The following is a 17,569-nucleotide window of genomic DNA, read 5'->3' as shown; positions in this document are numbered from 1 at the left end:
CAGTTATATGTCACATACACATTGCACACTTGTGCTTACTTCTGCTTGCTTGAGCAATCATTCTGTGCCAGAGTCTACTATTTCTATCCATGCTAGGGCCAAAGAGGCATACTGTGCTTGAGTGCTGTATGAACTCACACTGGTCAAACATGCTTGGGCACGGTATGGATTGCATCATGTAAGGGCACTGACACTAAGCAATCTGTACCGTGCTTCGGCACATTCAAGCCTGAGGTCCAGTTTGTTTGACCAGTGTGAGTGTGTTATTCTGCGCTTATGTGCGACACACTTTCCTGACCCCAGTATGAAAGGATGAGGTGGGCCAAAGCTCAAATGCAAATGAAGGAGCATCATTGAAAATGTGACGTAACATGACACAGTGTGCGCCCGGCTTCAGCTTTACCTAGTGGGTAGAGCGTGTGCAGATATGTGACATTTGCCACATGCTGCTCTCCTACTCTCTTCTCCCATCATTTCCTGTCTCTCTTCAGTCCTTTTGCAATAAAAGCACATATGACACAAAAATGTCTCAAAATTTCCTCCTATGAGTAGTTGGTGAATGAATCTAAAAGGACTTATTTTATGATTTTAAATGTGTGGGTCCAGTGTTTTGGCCTGCTATGACCCTTATTGACCCAAATGAATCCTCTCAGATGGACGCTGACAGTTGTCCACTGTGAACTAGCTTGTCTGGCAGCTTCTTGCTACATTCCCCACTTCAATGCTACACACACTCAAACACACACACCAGTCCTTTGTGGGTTCCCTCCACCTCTAGACCTACAGTAGAACCTCGTATATCTGAGTGTCAGTCTAATCTACCCTAGCACACGCTGCACTGTCGACTCAAACAATAACAGACGACTTTCCCTACATACTAAACCATGTCAGATTCTGCGTGAGTGTTTGTGTCACGTTAGATAATCCATCAAACTTTTTCAATCCAGGAAAGGTCCTTTGATGAGGGCTCAGACTGGAGGTTAGCCAAGCGTTTCTTGGCTGACTCACCGTCAGGCTGACTTGTTGGCTGTCTCAAGTCCATACAATCAAAGCGAACAGAGCACTTTAACGACACGTTTTACTACCAGTAATTCCCTCTGATTCTTTAGCTTTTATTTCTCCTTGAGCGTTGAATCCGTTCCTTGAATTTTTGGAGAAACTGGCACTTTGTCAACTTGTTTTCGGAAGAGTGTATTTGTTGTCTTTCTGTGAGTTTTAGGTGTGCTTAAATCCTCCTGATCCTCATGACTTCAATCCTTCTGTTTGCCTGTTTTCCTCCGCCGTTGCTGTCATTTTTCTCCTTTCTTTCCTCTTCTTTAAAAAAAAAAAAATCTATTTTGTGTTTGGTTCCCTTTCTCCTCTTTTTATCCTTTCCTTCATCCTCTAATTCCCTTTACCTCTTCATCTCTCACTCCCTCTTCTTCTCCTGTGTTTGCAGATCACAACAGACCTGAGACACCGGTGCACAGACAGTCACACAGGGACATCTGCCTCAGCTCCCATGGCTGCAGCCATTATTGCTCTGGCCCTGGAGGCAAAGTAAGATCCACTTAACCTCATCCCTTCACGTCATGCTTCTGCCCCTTGCTCACCTCCTAATGCTCTCCTGTCCCCTGTACAAACACTGATCTATAAGGGGAACGGGTGAGGCCTTTTCTCACAAACACATCATTGTCGAGTCAGAGGTGAAGATGCGTTTAACCATTAAGGGAAGCTATCTTTGTTTAAGTCGTTAGTCTTGCAGAGTTTGTGAAGACAAATAAGGCGTCAGGTGTTCAGGCAAGGCAAGGTGGCTCCAAGGAAACATGATTGGGAACCCCTGTCATAAAGGACATTGAACATCTAGGGCAGTGATGGGTGACTTTGGATGCCAAGGGAGCCATGTGGATTTTATTCTCAATGCGACCAGGACATAATTTTTCATATTCAGATACCCTTAATTGAATAATTATTATTCCTTATAATTTAATAAAAGAAATATATAAAGCTTTCATGATAATTTATTATACCATCTTTATATTTTTAAGCACAAGTGCAAACAAAAAAGGCTAATTCACTTACAGCGCTGTGATAAAGGATTATCCCCCTTCCTGATTTCTTGTTTACTGCTTACTTGTCACACTTGAATGTTTCAGATCATCAAAAAATCTTAACATTAGACAAAGATAACCCAAGTACATACAAAGTGCATCTTTTAAAAGCTGAGTTCAGTCTCACTAACCACATACAGGGCTAATTACTGCCAGACCTGAGTATATGACACACATTGAATCTATCAGTCTGGAAAGGGTTAGAAAGCCATTTCTAGGGCAGTGAACCACAGTGAGAGCCATTATCCACAATTGGAGAAAACTTGGAACAGTGGTGAGCCTTCCCAGGAGTAGTTGGCCTAGCAAAATGATTCCAAGAGTGCATCAACAACTCATCCAGGAGATCACAGAAGAACCCAGAACAACTTCTTAAGACCTGCAGGTTCCACTTGCCTCAGTTAAGGTCAGTGTTCATGATTCAACAACAAGAAAGCAACTGGGCAGAAATGGCATCCATGAGAGAGTTCCAAGGCCAAAAGTACTGCTGACCAAGAGGAACACAAAGGCACATATGATCTGAAACACACCAGCAAGTCCACCTCTGAATGGCATAAAGAACAAAATTAAGATTTTAGAGTGACCTAGTCAAAGTCTAAACTTAAATCTTATTAAGATTATGTGACAAGGCCCTAGACAGGCCATTTATGTTGAAAACTCTCCAATGTGGCTGAATTAAAAAAAATCTTCAAAGAGAAGTGGGTCAAGATTCCTCCATAGGGATGTGGAAGACTCATTGACAGTCATCACAAGTGCTTGCTTGCAGTTGTTGCCACCAAGGGTGGAACAACCGTTATTAGGTTTTGAGGGATATTTCTTTTTTTTTTTTGCCCCACTGACTGTTTAATTTATGGGTCTAGAGATATGTTTTATTAAGTCTCTTTAGCATATCATGAAGGTGCACATTGTTACATTAGTGTATGTTACAGGCAGAATGCAGAGTACAGATATAGTGTGTTTCCTAAAAGTTTAAAATGTCCGTAATAAAAAAGAGAAATCACAGACAGAGAGCAGAATGACTGCATAAAGTTTTTCTTAATGATCAATGATAATTCAGTGACTTTCATTTCTTTCTAGTACATACTATTTCTTGGAAAATTGTATTTGTTTTTTTTTCATTAGGCTATGAACAGAATGTCTATTCAGTGACGGATAAATCAAGTGTTAAAATACAAACAAACATTCAGAAAAAGTGAATTTATGTGAGGATAATAATCAGTCTTATTTACATGTATAACTTGTTAAGTTTATGTTTCGTTCAGTGAGCTACTTGCAATAGATGTGGAATCCTCAGCAGGACCTCTCATTCAAATCCCTGTTTTGACTGCAGAAATTAACATGTTTACAGCCTGGTTCAAAATGGGTTTTGGTCTCTTGAGCCCATTTTTTACCCCCAAGATTAGTAAAGAAGAGGGGCGACTGAGGTTCAGTAGGTAGGGTCAGTTGTCTTGCAGTTGGAAGGTTGTGGGTTTGATCCCCAGCTTCTGCAGTCACATGTCCATATGTCCCTGGGCAAAACACTTAACCTCAATTTGCTCCAACTGCTTTGTCGGTGGTGTGTAAATGTGTATGAGTGTGTCTGGGATAAGATAAAACTGATGGCCAATTCTCCATAGCAACCTCTGCCATCAGTGTGTGAAAGTGGAGTGAATGGAGTGAAAGGGTAAGAATGGGTAGGTGTGACCTGCAGTGTAAAAGTGTGAGTGGTCCGACAACTAGAAGTACTATACAAGCTCAAGTCCATTTACTATTTACATCTGTTTTGATAATTTTAAGGCTAAGATTTAGGCTTTTTATATAAGCTAATTTGTATGTTAAGGGTTTCAGACAGGTGGGCTTGTAGCTGGTTGCCAGGAGGAATAAGTCCAACCTTAGCTCTGCTTGGTAATACGCTGATTGAAAGTTAGGTGGAGGCAGATGGACAAGGCCATCTTCATGTTTATGCAGTTATTAATAGAGGCAGTAGGATGATTAGTCGAAACTAGAGATGCACCAACCCACTTTTTTCATTTCTGATCTGATTTCCATACATATGTACAGACACAGAAGACTCTAGAGATGGGCCTGATGCAATCTGATATCTGTATCAGGTCCAATATTTACATTAGTTTTATACCGGACAGCAGACTGACGGCATCCACGCCACAATCCAAACTCTGTTAATTTTCGCTGGACTGTGAACGCACCAAGCTCGTACACGAGACATAAAACAAAAACACTCATCATTGTATTTCCCCCCAACACTAAAGAGCAGTCAGATAAAACCCCAAACATCACCCATTTATATCTGTTTGATTAAAGTGAAGCACAGTAATGAGGTTAAAGATGTGTTCCCTCCTCTCTAAGTTTAATGTCTGTAATAAAAGCATCATGAAGCAAGTGTCTCTGTCCACCTGTCTGTGGCTTTAATCCGAGCTGCAGTGACTTGTATTACAACAAATTAAACAACTGTTAAAAGGTATTTTAACTCATGACTCCCTGTTTTCAGACTGTGATGCTTCAATGAATTGGGCTGTGGCGTTTAATGAGATTAGAGAACCTGTTATATATAGTGACAGTGAGGCTGACTGTGAACACGGTGCTAATGCAAAGTTGAATTAATGATAAACATGACACATCTAAAAAAATCTTTTGGAATAAAAGTCTGTAGTTGTTGTTTTCCTCGAGTGCTTTTACTGTAAAAGTCCACATCAGGAAATGATCTTTTCAGTAGCACCTTATACCTTTATGTCAATTTTTAGTTTAAAGAACTTCACATTTGTTGCTTTCCACTGCTATAGTCCCTAGATATATCCTGTTTAAAGAAGTTTGAAATGCAGAAATGTACATTGTGACACTCAGTTGGCTAGTTTAGGAATATTTCAATATCACAATGTTACATTGTCATGTAGCGGACGCTTTAGTCCAAAGCGACGTCCATTTGAAAGTAAGTACAACACAAGCAAAGTTCTACACAAGAAGAGACAACATCAGTCTGTTTCTGATAAATTTTCTGCATGTCAAACTGTACCTCAATGCTCCATTAGACTGCATAATCCAACATTTTCCACTACAGGTATCGACTTTTTGCCTGGAAGTAGTATTAAATCAGGGTATGGTAAAAGTAAAGATACTGCATTTAAATGAACATTCAGGAACTATGACCCCCTTTGTCCCCTAAAACAAAACTGCAATGGCAGACTGAACTCAAGTCTGAGAAGAAGTTCACAAAAAACTCATTTTGTAAGTCTCTGTGTGCTATTAAGCTGCTACTGAAAACCCCATCTCCTGATGTGGGTGTTCACTATAGCTTTTGAAAAAACAGCACCTTTGGACTTTTATTGTGAAGGATCTGCCAGAAGTACCATGTTTGTTACTGATTTAAGCCTGCTTTAGCAACATAGCCGCCTACCATGTTTACAGCCAGCAGCATTGTCACTCTTTATATCTTCATCTTAGACCTTGTTAAACGCCGCATCCTTCCTCTATGAACCATTATGGATATAAAACAAATAAGTCATAACTCAAAACAATCTTCAAACCGTTGTTTAGCCTGTTGTAATACGAGTCACTGCACCTCATATTATGAGATGTTCTGCAAAGCTAACATACTTGCTGCTAACATACTTGCTTCATGTTGCTGTTATTACAGGCGTTAAATTTAGAGAGGCGATAACACAGCTTTAACCTCATTACTGAGCTTTACATTAATCACACAAACACAAAAAGGTGACTTTTGGATGTTATCTGACAGATCTTTAGTGTCAGAGTTAAATACGATGATGGGTGAAAATCAGACTCTGATATTAGATCGGATCAGTCCCATCTCTGGTCTTAACCATTGAGATCTTAAGAATGGATTTCATGCTTGGGCTCTTCAGAGTCGTTACTGGGCTTTCAAGTTGTAAGGGATCACTGCACTGATCTCAAAGTTTGTACACTCAGAGAAAAGAAAAGTTTGATGCATATTTTTTTCTGTAAATCACTTTCCCTGGACCCGTTCTGGTTTGATTTCTTCTAGACACTCTGGCTGCTTCATGTGTGAGACTCTGTGGATTCCTGCCCTCCCTCTCTTTGAAAGCTGTTGGTGTGCTTTATTTGTGCTAAATTCATGAATTGGGAAGCGTGCAGTGCAGGTGCAGAGACTCTTGAATTGGGTTTTATCCCATCATCACATGTTGAGCCGCTCAGTTAGCTGAGGTCACTTCATTTAACCTGGATAATCCAATCCAAATCCTCCCAGTAGAAAATATTCTCCGTTTCCTGGCAGTGCCGGGCACATAAGCCTGTTTCCTCAACAAGATTATCACACACGGCTTCTCTCCTGTTTGCTTTCTTCTCCTCTCCTCTCCTCTCTCCCCCCTCCTCCTCCTCCTCCGTCTTCTAGGCAATTGCTCCTTCTTTCCTTCCTCTCATTCATTCGGTTTCTCACATGAATAAACTTGCATGCGTGCGCTCACAGGCAGAAGGAGAGGATGAAAGACGAGAGCCAAACAGTTTAGACAAACGCTGTGGCGTACAGATCATATCTGATCTTATCTGGTGAATGAAAGCGAGCAAACCCTCTGTGATAAACATGTCAGACGCCATCACGCTAGACTTCACTAAACTCTCTGCTGTGAGCTTTTTCCCCTCAGTTTAAAGAGCGGATTGGATCTCTTTGGAGAACGGTCGCTTGCTTCACTCTCTCTGTAGATTTTGCCAACTTTACGATGTTTAAGTCTGCACATGATTTATCTCTTTATGGGCTGGAGTCTAGCACGGCAAGCAGGACTTCAAAAACTTTCATGTCTTTTCCCTTTCCTTCTTTTTGTCCTTGGAAAGAAGCGAAGAAATGGAAAAGTGTGGAGACTTCAGGAGACTTCAGTGAGGACATTAGGAGGGATAAACAAGAAATGAGCAAGGATAAGTGTAAGAACCTCATCTACCGGGAGGTTTTAAGAAACCAAAGCAAGGACAAATGGGCCAACAAGAAAACTATGTTTTCTCCATGTGCTTTCTAACAAATTCAGGCTCAAGAGGAAGACTTTAGAGCCAAAGATGCTGATTATAGTGAAATAAAGAAGGTGATATGGTCTTCATATCACTCATGTGTGCTTCATCCATAATTACACTTAAGAGAAGCACCAAGAAGCCTTTATTAGACACTGATCTGCTGCTGGTTTCCCCCAGTATGCCAGCTACTCCATTAATTAGTTTATGGGAAGTCTGTTGTGGCCTAGATAACGATGCCAAAGTCACTTTTAATTAATGACCATAAAACATTTATGCAACCGTAATTACACAGTGGCAGCTAAGCCTATTAATATTGATCTGAGCATTAATTATTCTGACTTTTCATAGCACTTATCTGTGCTACCATCCTTTAATCATGTTAGAGCTGAAATGTTTTATTTTCAAATGTTTCATCTTTGTTCTTCCCAGTTTTGAAAAGTGAGGCCTCAGTCATCGTTTTTTTGAATTTTGAACATGTGCTGATACCATAGCCGCTGCTGGATGGAACACAATAATAATCATAATAATACATTTTATTTATTAGCACCTTTCTCAACACTCAATGTCACTTTACAGATAAAAACAAGTACAATAAAACAACAGATAAAAGCTAACACAGTATAAAATGGGACAAAGTAATTACAATGAATAAGCTATCCTGAACAGGTGGATATTGAGTCTAGATTTGAAGAGAGGGAGAGAGTCAGTATTCTGGATGTCTGGATGTCCCCATGGTGCTGAGGTGGACGGAGGGCACTGTGAAGTGAATGGAGGATCTGAGGGAGCGGGAGGAGGTGGCTATGTGGAGGGGATCAGAGAGATAAGGGGAGAGATAATAAATTTTAGTTTTTGATGTATTTAAGAGGATCTGATCACATGGTTTTCAGTAAATCAAGATGAATTCACTCTCCAGCAGGCTGTCCCTGAAATCTTCCTACGTGTTTACATGCACTTCATCGAAGGAGACTGTCCCCGTCGATGGTTTGAGGGTCTCGGGAGTCAAAACCTGACTTTACAAGAACATTACAGAAGTAGTAGAGGAAGCAACAAAGTCTGTGTGTTGCCACGAGCCGGTTGCAAGATACAAACGTCATCACCCCCTCCCTCATGTCCACTGAAATTTCCTGAATAATTTATGCTAGGGGTGTGACAAAACACTGTTCAGTGTTCCTTAAACTCTAAAGCAGTGATAATCAACTGGAAGCCCGGGGGCCACATCAGGCCCCCTACATCTTCCCATCTCGCCCCCAGAACATTATCAAATTCAGAACATATGCAGAGGAAATATATGTTTTGGTATTTCAGGTTTTTTCTAATAAACTCCCCAAAGCTTTTAAAACAACTCCAAAAACAACTGAGATTGAAACAGCTTAATCAGGAATTACTTAATCTTTCATCCATTTTTCAGAAGTCCACCTGTCAGCTGTTTGTAGCGAACATGATGCATGTTAAACACGTATTTATCAGACCATTCTTGATCAAAAAATCAATTAAAATACTGCAGTTTTTCTTTGTCAACTTTCAGCTTCAGCTTCTTTTCCAGCTTGGATTTTCACTTAACACTACACAGCATATTACATCAAACCCAGTGATGAACAACAATCATTGAAATATTGAGCCAAATATCTCAATCACCCCCTTGTGGCTGACTGCGATATAGGGACTGATCTTGCTGTTAGAGCCTAAAATTTATGTACATTCAAAAGAAAAAATTATTTAAACAAAAAATAGTTGGCTTGACCATTAAAAAATTCATGTCATTTATTTGAAAGCTGTCCCCAAAGTGTGTTTTGAGGAAAAAGCTGGCACTTGTACAAATTTGGTTGATGACCCTGCGTTAGAGTGTTTTAAGGAGCAAAATTTATTGATTTGTTCATACTTAAAATTTGAATTATGTGACTGAAGTTTTAGGTCTTAACTACATTTTTATAAAATGGTATCAGCTGGAATTAAATTGTGAATATAAGGATGTCTGATGTCAGTAAAAATCCAATATCACGCATGCAAACTGTGGACTTTTTTTTTAATGTTTGTGCACTCATTTTATTTCAGCAGAGCATGAAAATTTTTATTCATTTTGCCATCCAGAGCCATGTTTCTGCTTTGCTTGTGTTTTTCTATCAACGACAGTCACACTGACTTAACTTTTACTTTATTTGTCTATGATTCAGCCCAGGTTTAAAAATTGTGTCAGAGCCTCTTATATAAGGACATTGCAATGGTTTTCTTTCTTCTCCAATGTTTTTTGGCTTCTTTAAAAGATAAAACATGTACAACGGTGTTTATTCACGCACTAACTTTTAACAGTCATGCGTAAAGCATGTTGCCCTTTTTGATTCCATTAAAGAAAATCCTCTCCTTTTTATCATCTGAATTCTTTATAAGTAAGTCACAGCAGAGGAAGGAGGGGCTGATCATCAGTGGTCGATAGAACTTGGATGCTGTGAGATCCATTGGTGAGCTTGTATCAATAAACAGGATCATTTCTGAGTGATGAGACTTGGCAGAAACTTTAAGCACCATCTCCTTTTTTTCTGCTGGTTTGTCTTGTTTTTGAGTCCCACTATGAAATGTTTTAATAGCCATGAAACCAGCAGTGGCAGAAGCAACGTACGTCACCAGATCAATGGAGAGAAATAAAGAGTTGACTGACTTTTACCTGGGCAAAAGTTGAGTCCCTTTCTCTCTTTGATGCTGCTTCTATTCCATCAACAGACCTCTCTGTCCTTCTGCTGGATAAAGTCACATAAAGTGTCCACTTTAAGGAGCACGCCATGCCACAGCAGTGGTATTCTATGAGGATTTATTGGTTCCTATAAACAAGTCCAGCTCACTCATAGACAGCAGCAATGAGCCTCATTCGACAACCATTCCTAAATAGATCTCTGTTCTTAAAACCTTCTAATGCAGTTTTCAAGAAGATCCTGACATTCCCCAGTTTTCTTGTCTTTGATTAGTTCTGAGCTATGAACAAAATCTGAGAACACTCCAGCGCACGCTGACCAACAATTGAGTGCCGACATGAGAGGATGAACTGTTTGATTTTGAAAGCATGCAAATATGCAAGATTAAGAATGATACAATAAAACATCATTCTTAATTCAATTTTGTTGCATTTATATCAATTCAATATGCACAAATACATGTTCTGAATAACCAAGTATTAATTTAAACATGGAGTGTTTAATATTAACTACAAAATTTTAAATATTGAATATCAAAAAAAAAAGAAATGTTTAGGAGGTTTTTGTTTAAAATCACTAGACAGTTATTGAAAAACAAATTCCAACACAGGCATTATTAATATGTTTTGGTTCACCAGGTTGAACATTTTAAAGCTTCAGGTTTTAGAACGAAACTGATCAAATCATACTCACTTTTAAAACCAAAACAATACAAACAACAAACCAAAACTAACAAGGAACCCCACATCTAACTTTGTCTTTTTTAAACTCGTCTCTAATGCATCCTTTTCTCCAGTGTTTTTAACGTGGTTGACCATGCTATTTTTTCATCCTCTTTTTTCTAGTTTTAATTCAGACTCCATAAAAATACTGATATCATTTTGAAATGATTAATTAGAAAAAAAAAATTAAAAACCACACATCAGCTCACTCCAACTTCACATGGACATTTGACTAGAGCAGTAGTTTCCAACTTTTTTTTTTTTTTACTTAGGACCCTATTTGTTTAGGAAAACTTAAACATCAATTAAAAGATTTATGTATAAACTATCTGTTATTACAGTACTGAAAAGGACACTTTAGAAAAAATTAGAAAATTTAAAGAGAATTAGTTTATTTGTGAGACAAAACCTAAATTCCGGAATTTTAAAAGTCAGTAATTTACAAGGAAAGGTAGATTTCTTTTGTTCAAAAAATACATACATTTTCTTGAGACAAAAACTAGATCTTTTCAGATGATAAAGTTAGAAATAGCTGATTTTGTGGAAGATCATTATCCGAAAAGAAGCTGTTTTCCTGCAGTTGAGTCTGATCTTACTGGGACTGTACGACGAATGTTATTTATTTATGTTTAGAATGTCAAAGTGTACAACTGTTTAAGCTTACTTTTTGTTTCTAATAAAGACTGAAATTCTGACTTTAGCTTCTTGTAAATATATGACTATATAATCTCATAAATGTATTGATTTTTTTTCTCAAAAATGTCAACTTTTTAAAAATAAATCGGCAGATTATTTTGATTTCTTTTAATCCCATAGTTTGTCTCTGATAAGCTCTTGTACATAATGTGCATTATGTTTTTACTCATTATTTTCAAAAAATATCTACACATCTAATTTTGACAACATCAGATCTTAGGCTGCCCCCACTAGGGGGGCCTGGACCCCAGGTTGGGAACCCCTGTACTAGTGGGCTGGCAGGAAAAGTTTCAGTAATTAAGTCACATTCAGCTCACCCTGAAAGATTCACCACATTTGTATCCGTATGTGACACAGATTTAGTTTAATCTCTAATTTTCTAACTTATAGAGAACTTCTTTATACTGCAGAGTTATTCTATCTTTTTAAATAGTGATAATACTGGCGTTAAAACCTACAGAACAGATGTCACATGACATGTAAATTCAATGGGCTTCACATTAGAGGCAGAAAACATGGGGAGTGTTGTAAACATAGAGCAACATTATAAAGACAAGATAAGAAATAGAAGAAAAAGAGCCCCGTCCTTCCTGTACTTCTCCACAAATACAGATAAAATAACCCGAAACATTCACAGAATAAATCACATCTGTAATCTTTGGAAGCCGCTACCTTTCTATGTGATGCTGAGACCTCTCCCAGATGTTTTGTGTTTTAAAGTCTTCCTGTCTTTTTTATTTTAAGAGATCTCAGGCAGTTGTGAAAGAACTGGCTCTTATGCCAGCAGCTCAGCAGGCAAAGGCACACTGTGTTCACTTCAGACTCAATTTGCCCTCTTTCACATGATATCCGTTCTCCCTCTTAAAATGTAAAATTGAATCTGAAGGGGTTGCGGAGTGTAAGTTTTAGGTCGACTGAATCAGAGTAGTGCCGATCCTGGAGGGTTCAGAAGGCGAGGGAGCGACAGGAGGGGAGGGACTGGAGCATCTGGCTGGCATATGAGATGGTAGGGAATCCCTGGAAACTCAGTGACCCACTTCTTCCCGGTTTTCCCCTTTAATGTAGTGTGTGGACATCAAAGAAGTCGGGACACATGGCTGCCATCTCGTAATGGATCTCACGTGAGATCTGAGAGATGAGGGATGGATGAACGGGCATCTTTGCTCTCCCTGTTTGCCTCTGTCTGTAATTTTCTTTCTCAGTGTTCTTCCACGTACTGTATATGAGAGTGTTTTCTTAACCCTCCTTTTACATTCCTCCTGCTGTGCATTTTTTCAAGAAACCTACATCCTAAAGTTTTTTATTCTTCTTTTTGCATCCTCAGCTATGCTTTGTTCTAAAATTCCTTTTATATGGGAGATATGTCCATTTAAGTTCTATAAATCGCTTTTTCTCTTATTGTCTCCCTTTCATAACACACTGAATTATTCAAAGTATTATTCATCATCACTATTCCTTTATGAACATTATAAAGGCTGCCTGACCTTGCCTTTTATGTACATGCGTGTTTGGATTTAACAAGTAGTGCTTTATTGTTTTCACAAACATTAACTCTCAGTCTTCTAAACGATAACTGTTATTCTTTACATAACAGAAACGTAAGTTTCTGTTTTCAGCTGATAAGTATGGACTGAATGTATTTCTATTCTGTGGAGCTATTATAGTTGCAAAACTGTTTGCAAATGCGTAAATAGATCCACAAATGTGTGAATAGATTTACCGATGCCACACAAATCTTTTTTTACAGATTTGTAAATCCATGCACACATTTGTAGATCCATGTGCAAATCTGTTTAAACATTTGTAGATTTGTGCATGCATGCAATTGTATGTATTTTTGGATCTATTTACACCTTTGCAAAAAAGTTTTGCAACAATAGTAGTTCCACACAACACAATTTTTCATTACTATAACATTTTGTACATCTACCCATCCTTTATTTATTTCATTTCATTTCATTACCTCCGCCAAGGAGGTTATGTGATCGTCAGGGTCTGATTGTTAGTTAGTTTGTTAATTAGTTTGTTTGTTAGTTTGTTTTTTAGCATCATAACTCGAAAAGTTATGGACAGATTTTGATGACATTTTCAGGAAATGTCAGAAATGGCATAAGGAAGAACTGATTAGATTTTGGGAGTGATTCGGATCACCGTCTGGATCCAGGGATTTTTTTAAGGGGTTCTGTACTACTGGGAGATAGGGCTAATGGCGGAGGTCTGTGCTCTCCAAGTGCTTTTCTAGTTTATTTATGTGGCTCAGACTTTGGTCACATAGTACCAAACACAAACATAATATACAATACAAATAACAAAAAAAAATGCTACATGGTGTGGCTGAAGAGTAACAGATGCACCTTTGGCTGCAATCACAATAATGAGTCTGTGTGGATAGGTCTCAATCAGGCTTACACATCTGGACACTGCAATTTTACTCCATTATTCTTTACAAAACTCCTCTAGCTCTGGCAGGTTGTTCAGGAATTGGGCATGACCAGGCCTTTTCAAGTCAAGCCACAAATTCTCTATTGGATTGAGGTCTGGGCTTTGACTCAGCCACTCCAGAACGTTCACCTTGTTGTCTTTAAACTATTTCTGTGTAGATTTCTCTGTACGCTTCAGGTCATTGTCTTGCTAAAACATCTTCTTCTAGACTGCAGCTCTCTTGCAGACTGAATAAGATTGTCTTCCAGGATTTCCCTATATTTTGCCGCATTATTTTTACCCTATACCTTTACAAGCCTTCCAGGGCTGGCTGATGAGAAGCATCCCCACAGCATGATGCTGCCATCACCATACTTCACAGTGGGGGTGGTGTGTTAGTGATGATGTGCAGTGTTTGGTATCTGCCAAATAAAGTAACTTGTCTGATGGCCAAAAAGCACCATTGTGATCTCATCAGTCCAAAGAACTTTCTCTCTCTTGACCATGGAGTCTACCACTTACTTTTAAGTGAACTCTAGTCCAGATTTATTGGGTTTTCTTTAACAGTGGCGTTGTCTTTGCCACGCTCCCATAAAGCTTTGACTGGTGAAGAATATGGGCAACAGTTGTTGTATGCAAAGTCTCTCCCATCTCAGCTGCTGAAGGTTGTAACTCCTTCAGAGTAGTCTGAGGTGTCTTGGTGGCTTCTCTCACTGGTCTTCTTCTTGAGTGGTCACTCAGGTTGTGAGGGCGGCCTGATCTAGGCAGACTGGCGCATGTGCCATATTCCTTCCTGTAGTGACGATGGATTTAACTGAACTCAATTCAGTAAGCAGAGTAACAAAGGTTTTTTGTATCTAAAAGACTTGGTTTCAGGTGGGAAAAGTCTAAGAATGAATGCCCGAGGGCAGACAGGAAGCATAATATCACATGTTTGTGTGACTTTCTCCCAATTTTTTTCTTTTTTTCTTTTTGGGCAGCTCCAAAGACGGTGGAATAGTGTGGATCTAGACCACATTTAATATATGGATCAAAATTCTTTCTATCACAGTGATGTAACAAGAAGATGGCTATATGTGTATGCATGATTAATTTAAATTGCAGCAACTTGAAACAGGTATTAATAGTTTGACGTGCATTTTGGCTGATTCTCTCACTATCTTCAGAAATCTGAGTTGTGCAACTCAAAATTTAAGATACCATAAATAATCACAAATACAGCACACATTACGTTAAAAGCAACAAGTCGCACTGACAGTAAAAAAAAATTATGTGTCTCTGTGTTTTACATCTGCAGTACAAATCATCACAGATACATCCATGGGTTACTAGCTACATGAGCAAAACCAACCTTAAAACAACTATATCACCAAGTAGAGATGGCTTCAATGATTCAGTACTTTAAGGTAGAATAGAAAAACAAAACTCGTGCTAGCTGGCAGCTGCCTGCCAGCTGTACCTGTCATTTGCTAGAAGGACACAACACAATACAAAAGAAGCTTACTTTCAGCTTAAATGGCTCTAGTTCATTGATACAACCAGATAAGACACCCATCTGCTCCATCACCGTCCTCATTGTCTACCATTAGTCTATTAATGTGAAGAGTTTGCGTGTAACTGTTTGAGTTCGCCTAAGAAGAAAAAGACAATACTGATGCACACTGAGGCAGAATTAGATGAGAAGCTCAAAGTGAAGGACAAGGGCAATTAAAAAAACTGAGACAAAAGCTGATAAAAATGATGATAAAGGGTATATAAATAAACATATTTGCACTTTCACTTGTGGAAAAATTACCCAGGTTTGCACAGAAATAAAGCCGGTCACTGTGTCATTATTTCTGCCCTTATTTGTACTCAATCCTTGGATCTGTGACATTAGGTTGCATACATTCATGTATTTTGTTTTTGTGTTTTGTTTATTTCTAGCTCTCAGCTAACATGGAGAGACGTCCAGCACATCATTGTAAAAACGTCCAGAGCCGGACATCTCAGTGCTCCTGACTGGAAGACGAATGCTGCTGGTTACAACGGTACGTTGCTGCTCTCTCACATCCAGTACAGTGCAGTCAGAAAGAATTCAGACTCCCCTCACTTTTCTTAATTTTGTTATGTTGCAGCCTAATGCTACAGTTGTAAACAATCATTTTCTCCTCATAATTCTACAGTCAGTAGCTTATCATAACAAAGAGAAAACAGAATTTTAGATATTTTTGCCTTTTTATTGAAAATAAACTGAATTATCACATTGATATAAATATTCAGACCTTTTGCAAAAACACTTGAATTTAGCTCAGGTTCCTCACATTTCTCTTGCTCTTTGCTGTGATGTTTATACATGTTGATTGAAGTCCACTTGTGATGAATTAAGTTGATTGGACATGATTTGGAAAGGCACACACCCCTCTATTGAAGGCCTCACATGCATATCAGAGCAAAAACCAAGCCATGAGGTCAGAGGAACTGCCTGCAGGGCTCAGAGTCAGAACTTTTGCAAGGTACAGATCTGGGGAAGGCCGTAAAAAAAGTTTCTGCAGCACAAAAGGTTCCCAAGAGCTCAGTGACCTCCATCATTCTCAAATGGAAGAAGTTTGGCACAACCAGGACTCTTCCAAGAGCTTGTCACCCGGCTAAACTGAGCAATCGGTGGAGAAGCGCCTTGGTAAGAGAGGTGACCGAGAATCTGATGGTCTCTCTGACTGAGCTCCAGAGATCCTGTGTGGAGATGGGTTCCAGACGGACAACAATAACTGAAGCCCTCCATTGATCTGGGCAAAATGGCTAGATGGAAGCCTCTCTTCATTGCACTGAGGAGAGGCCCTCTGTAGAGAGGAGTGTGCCTTTCCAAATCATGCCCAGTCAATGTAATTGACCACAGGTGTTCTCCAGTCAAGTTGTAGAAACATCTCAGCCATGATCCAGAGAACAAGGAGGAACCTGAGCTAAATTTCAAGCGTTGTTGGCTGTTTCTCCAGATTTTTACTTGTACATGTCATTATCTTAGAGCAACAATGCTGGCTTTCCTGCCCTAATGATTTCATATTCTGAGATCTTGAGAAACAAAGTGTGTGAAAGTTACACCAGTAAGGATATACAGTCTTGAACTGGCAATCTGAGAAGGACTTAAGCATTATTATCTGTAATTGTCATTTTTATTACACACTATCTTTGATAAAGGATTATCTGAGTTGTCTTCGTTTGCAGCTGCAAACAAGTTTGAATGCTGCACAGTGTTTTGGATGCAGCTGTAGTTCGATGAACTTCTTACCAGATGTTTTCCAATCTCATTAATTCAGCACCAGTTGCATTCATGATTCATGGCTGGTCATGTTGTTTTTGAAAGAAAAGGGCACAGAATCACCACAGAGAAATCAATATGCATTATTTTGACTCCAGGATGAGTTCTCTCCAATCAGAAGAGATATGAAGAACAAAAATGTAATCTTGCCTAAGAACCGCGCCACCAGCTGCCATCTGTCAGGGTCCGTGTGGTTGTTTCTGTTTTGTAACCTTGTGAGTGCATGTGTAAGCGCGTATGCATACCTGTGTGTGTGATTGTGTGTGATTGTGAGTTTGAAAGAGAGAAACTGAGAGTGAGAACGAGGGGTCAGCCAGGCTGCAGGCCCAGTGTGTCTGGAGCTTTTCCAAGTGACTTTTTTTTTGTCAAAGAGGAACTAAAGAGAAACAGAAGAGGAGGGGGGAATGTGGAAGGAATTCATATTTGAGCTGCTGTACTTGTGCGTCGAGTGCTTTCCAAACTTTTCAGTTACCCCTTGTGTCCTCAGTATTTTAATCAGTCTGTCACAATATCCGTGAAGGAAACACGGGACTTTTTCTTCTTTTATGCCCATGTTTTTGATGTCGTATAATGTACATTACGTAAGGTGTTGACACAGAGAATTTCTGCAATAGCACCATAATGAATCTGTGCCGACATTACGCCTTGAGACGTCAGCATTAATACTACTACGACATGATATTTGGTACC

The 17,569-nt window shown here is 39.1% G+C and overlaps 1 protein-coding gene across 3 annotated transcripts in view; it reads left to right on the top strand.

Annotated features, from left to right (window-relative positions):
• Positions 1–17,569, top strand: part of pcsk5b (proprotein convertase subtilisin/kexin type 5b) — a 137,078-nt gene that overhangs the window by 68,685 nt on the left and 50,824 nt on the right. For all 3 annotated transcript variants that reach the window (XM_041786784.1, XM_041786782.1, XM_041786781.1), the window contains exons 9-10: positions 1,439–1,539; positions 15,511–15,614. In XM_041786784.1, coding sequence (XP_041642718.1) covers positions 1,439–1,539; positions 15,511–15,614 — 205 coding nt within the window. The remainder of the gene's footprint in view (positions 1–1,438; positions 1,540–15,510; positions 15,615–17,569) is intronic.

Source organism: Cheilinus undulatus, linkage group 5, assembly GCF_018320785.1.
Source record: "Cheilinus undulatus linkage group 5, ASM1832078v1, whole genome shotgun sequence".
In the NCBI taxonomy this organism is placed as follows: domain Eukaryota; kingdom Metazoa; phylum Chordata; class Actinopteri; order Labriformes; family Labridae; genus Cheilinus; species Cheilinus undulatus.
Note: the sequence above shows the minus strand (reverse complement) of the source record. Positions and strands in the feature narration are given on the sequence as shown.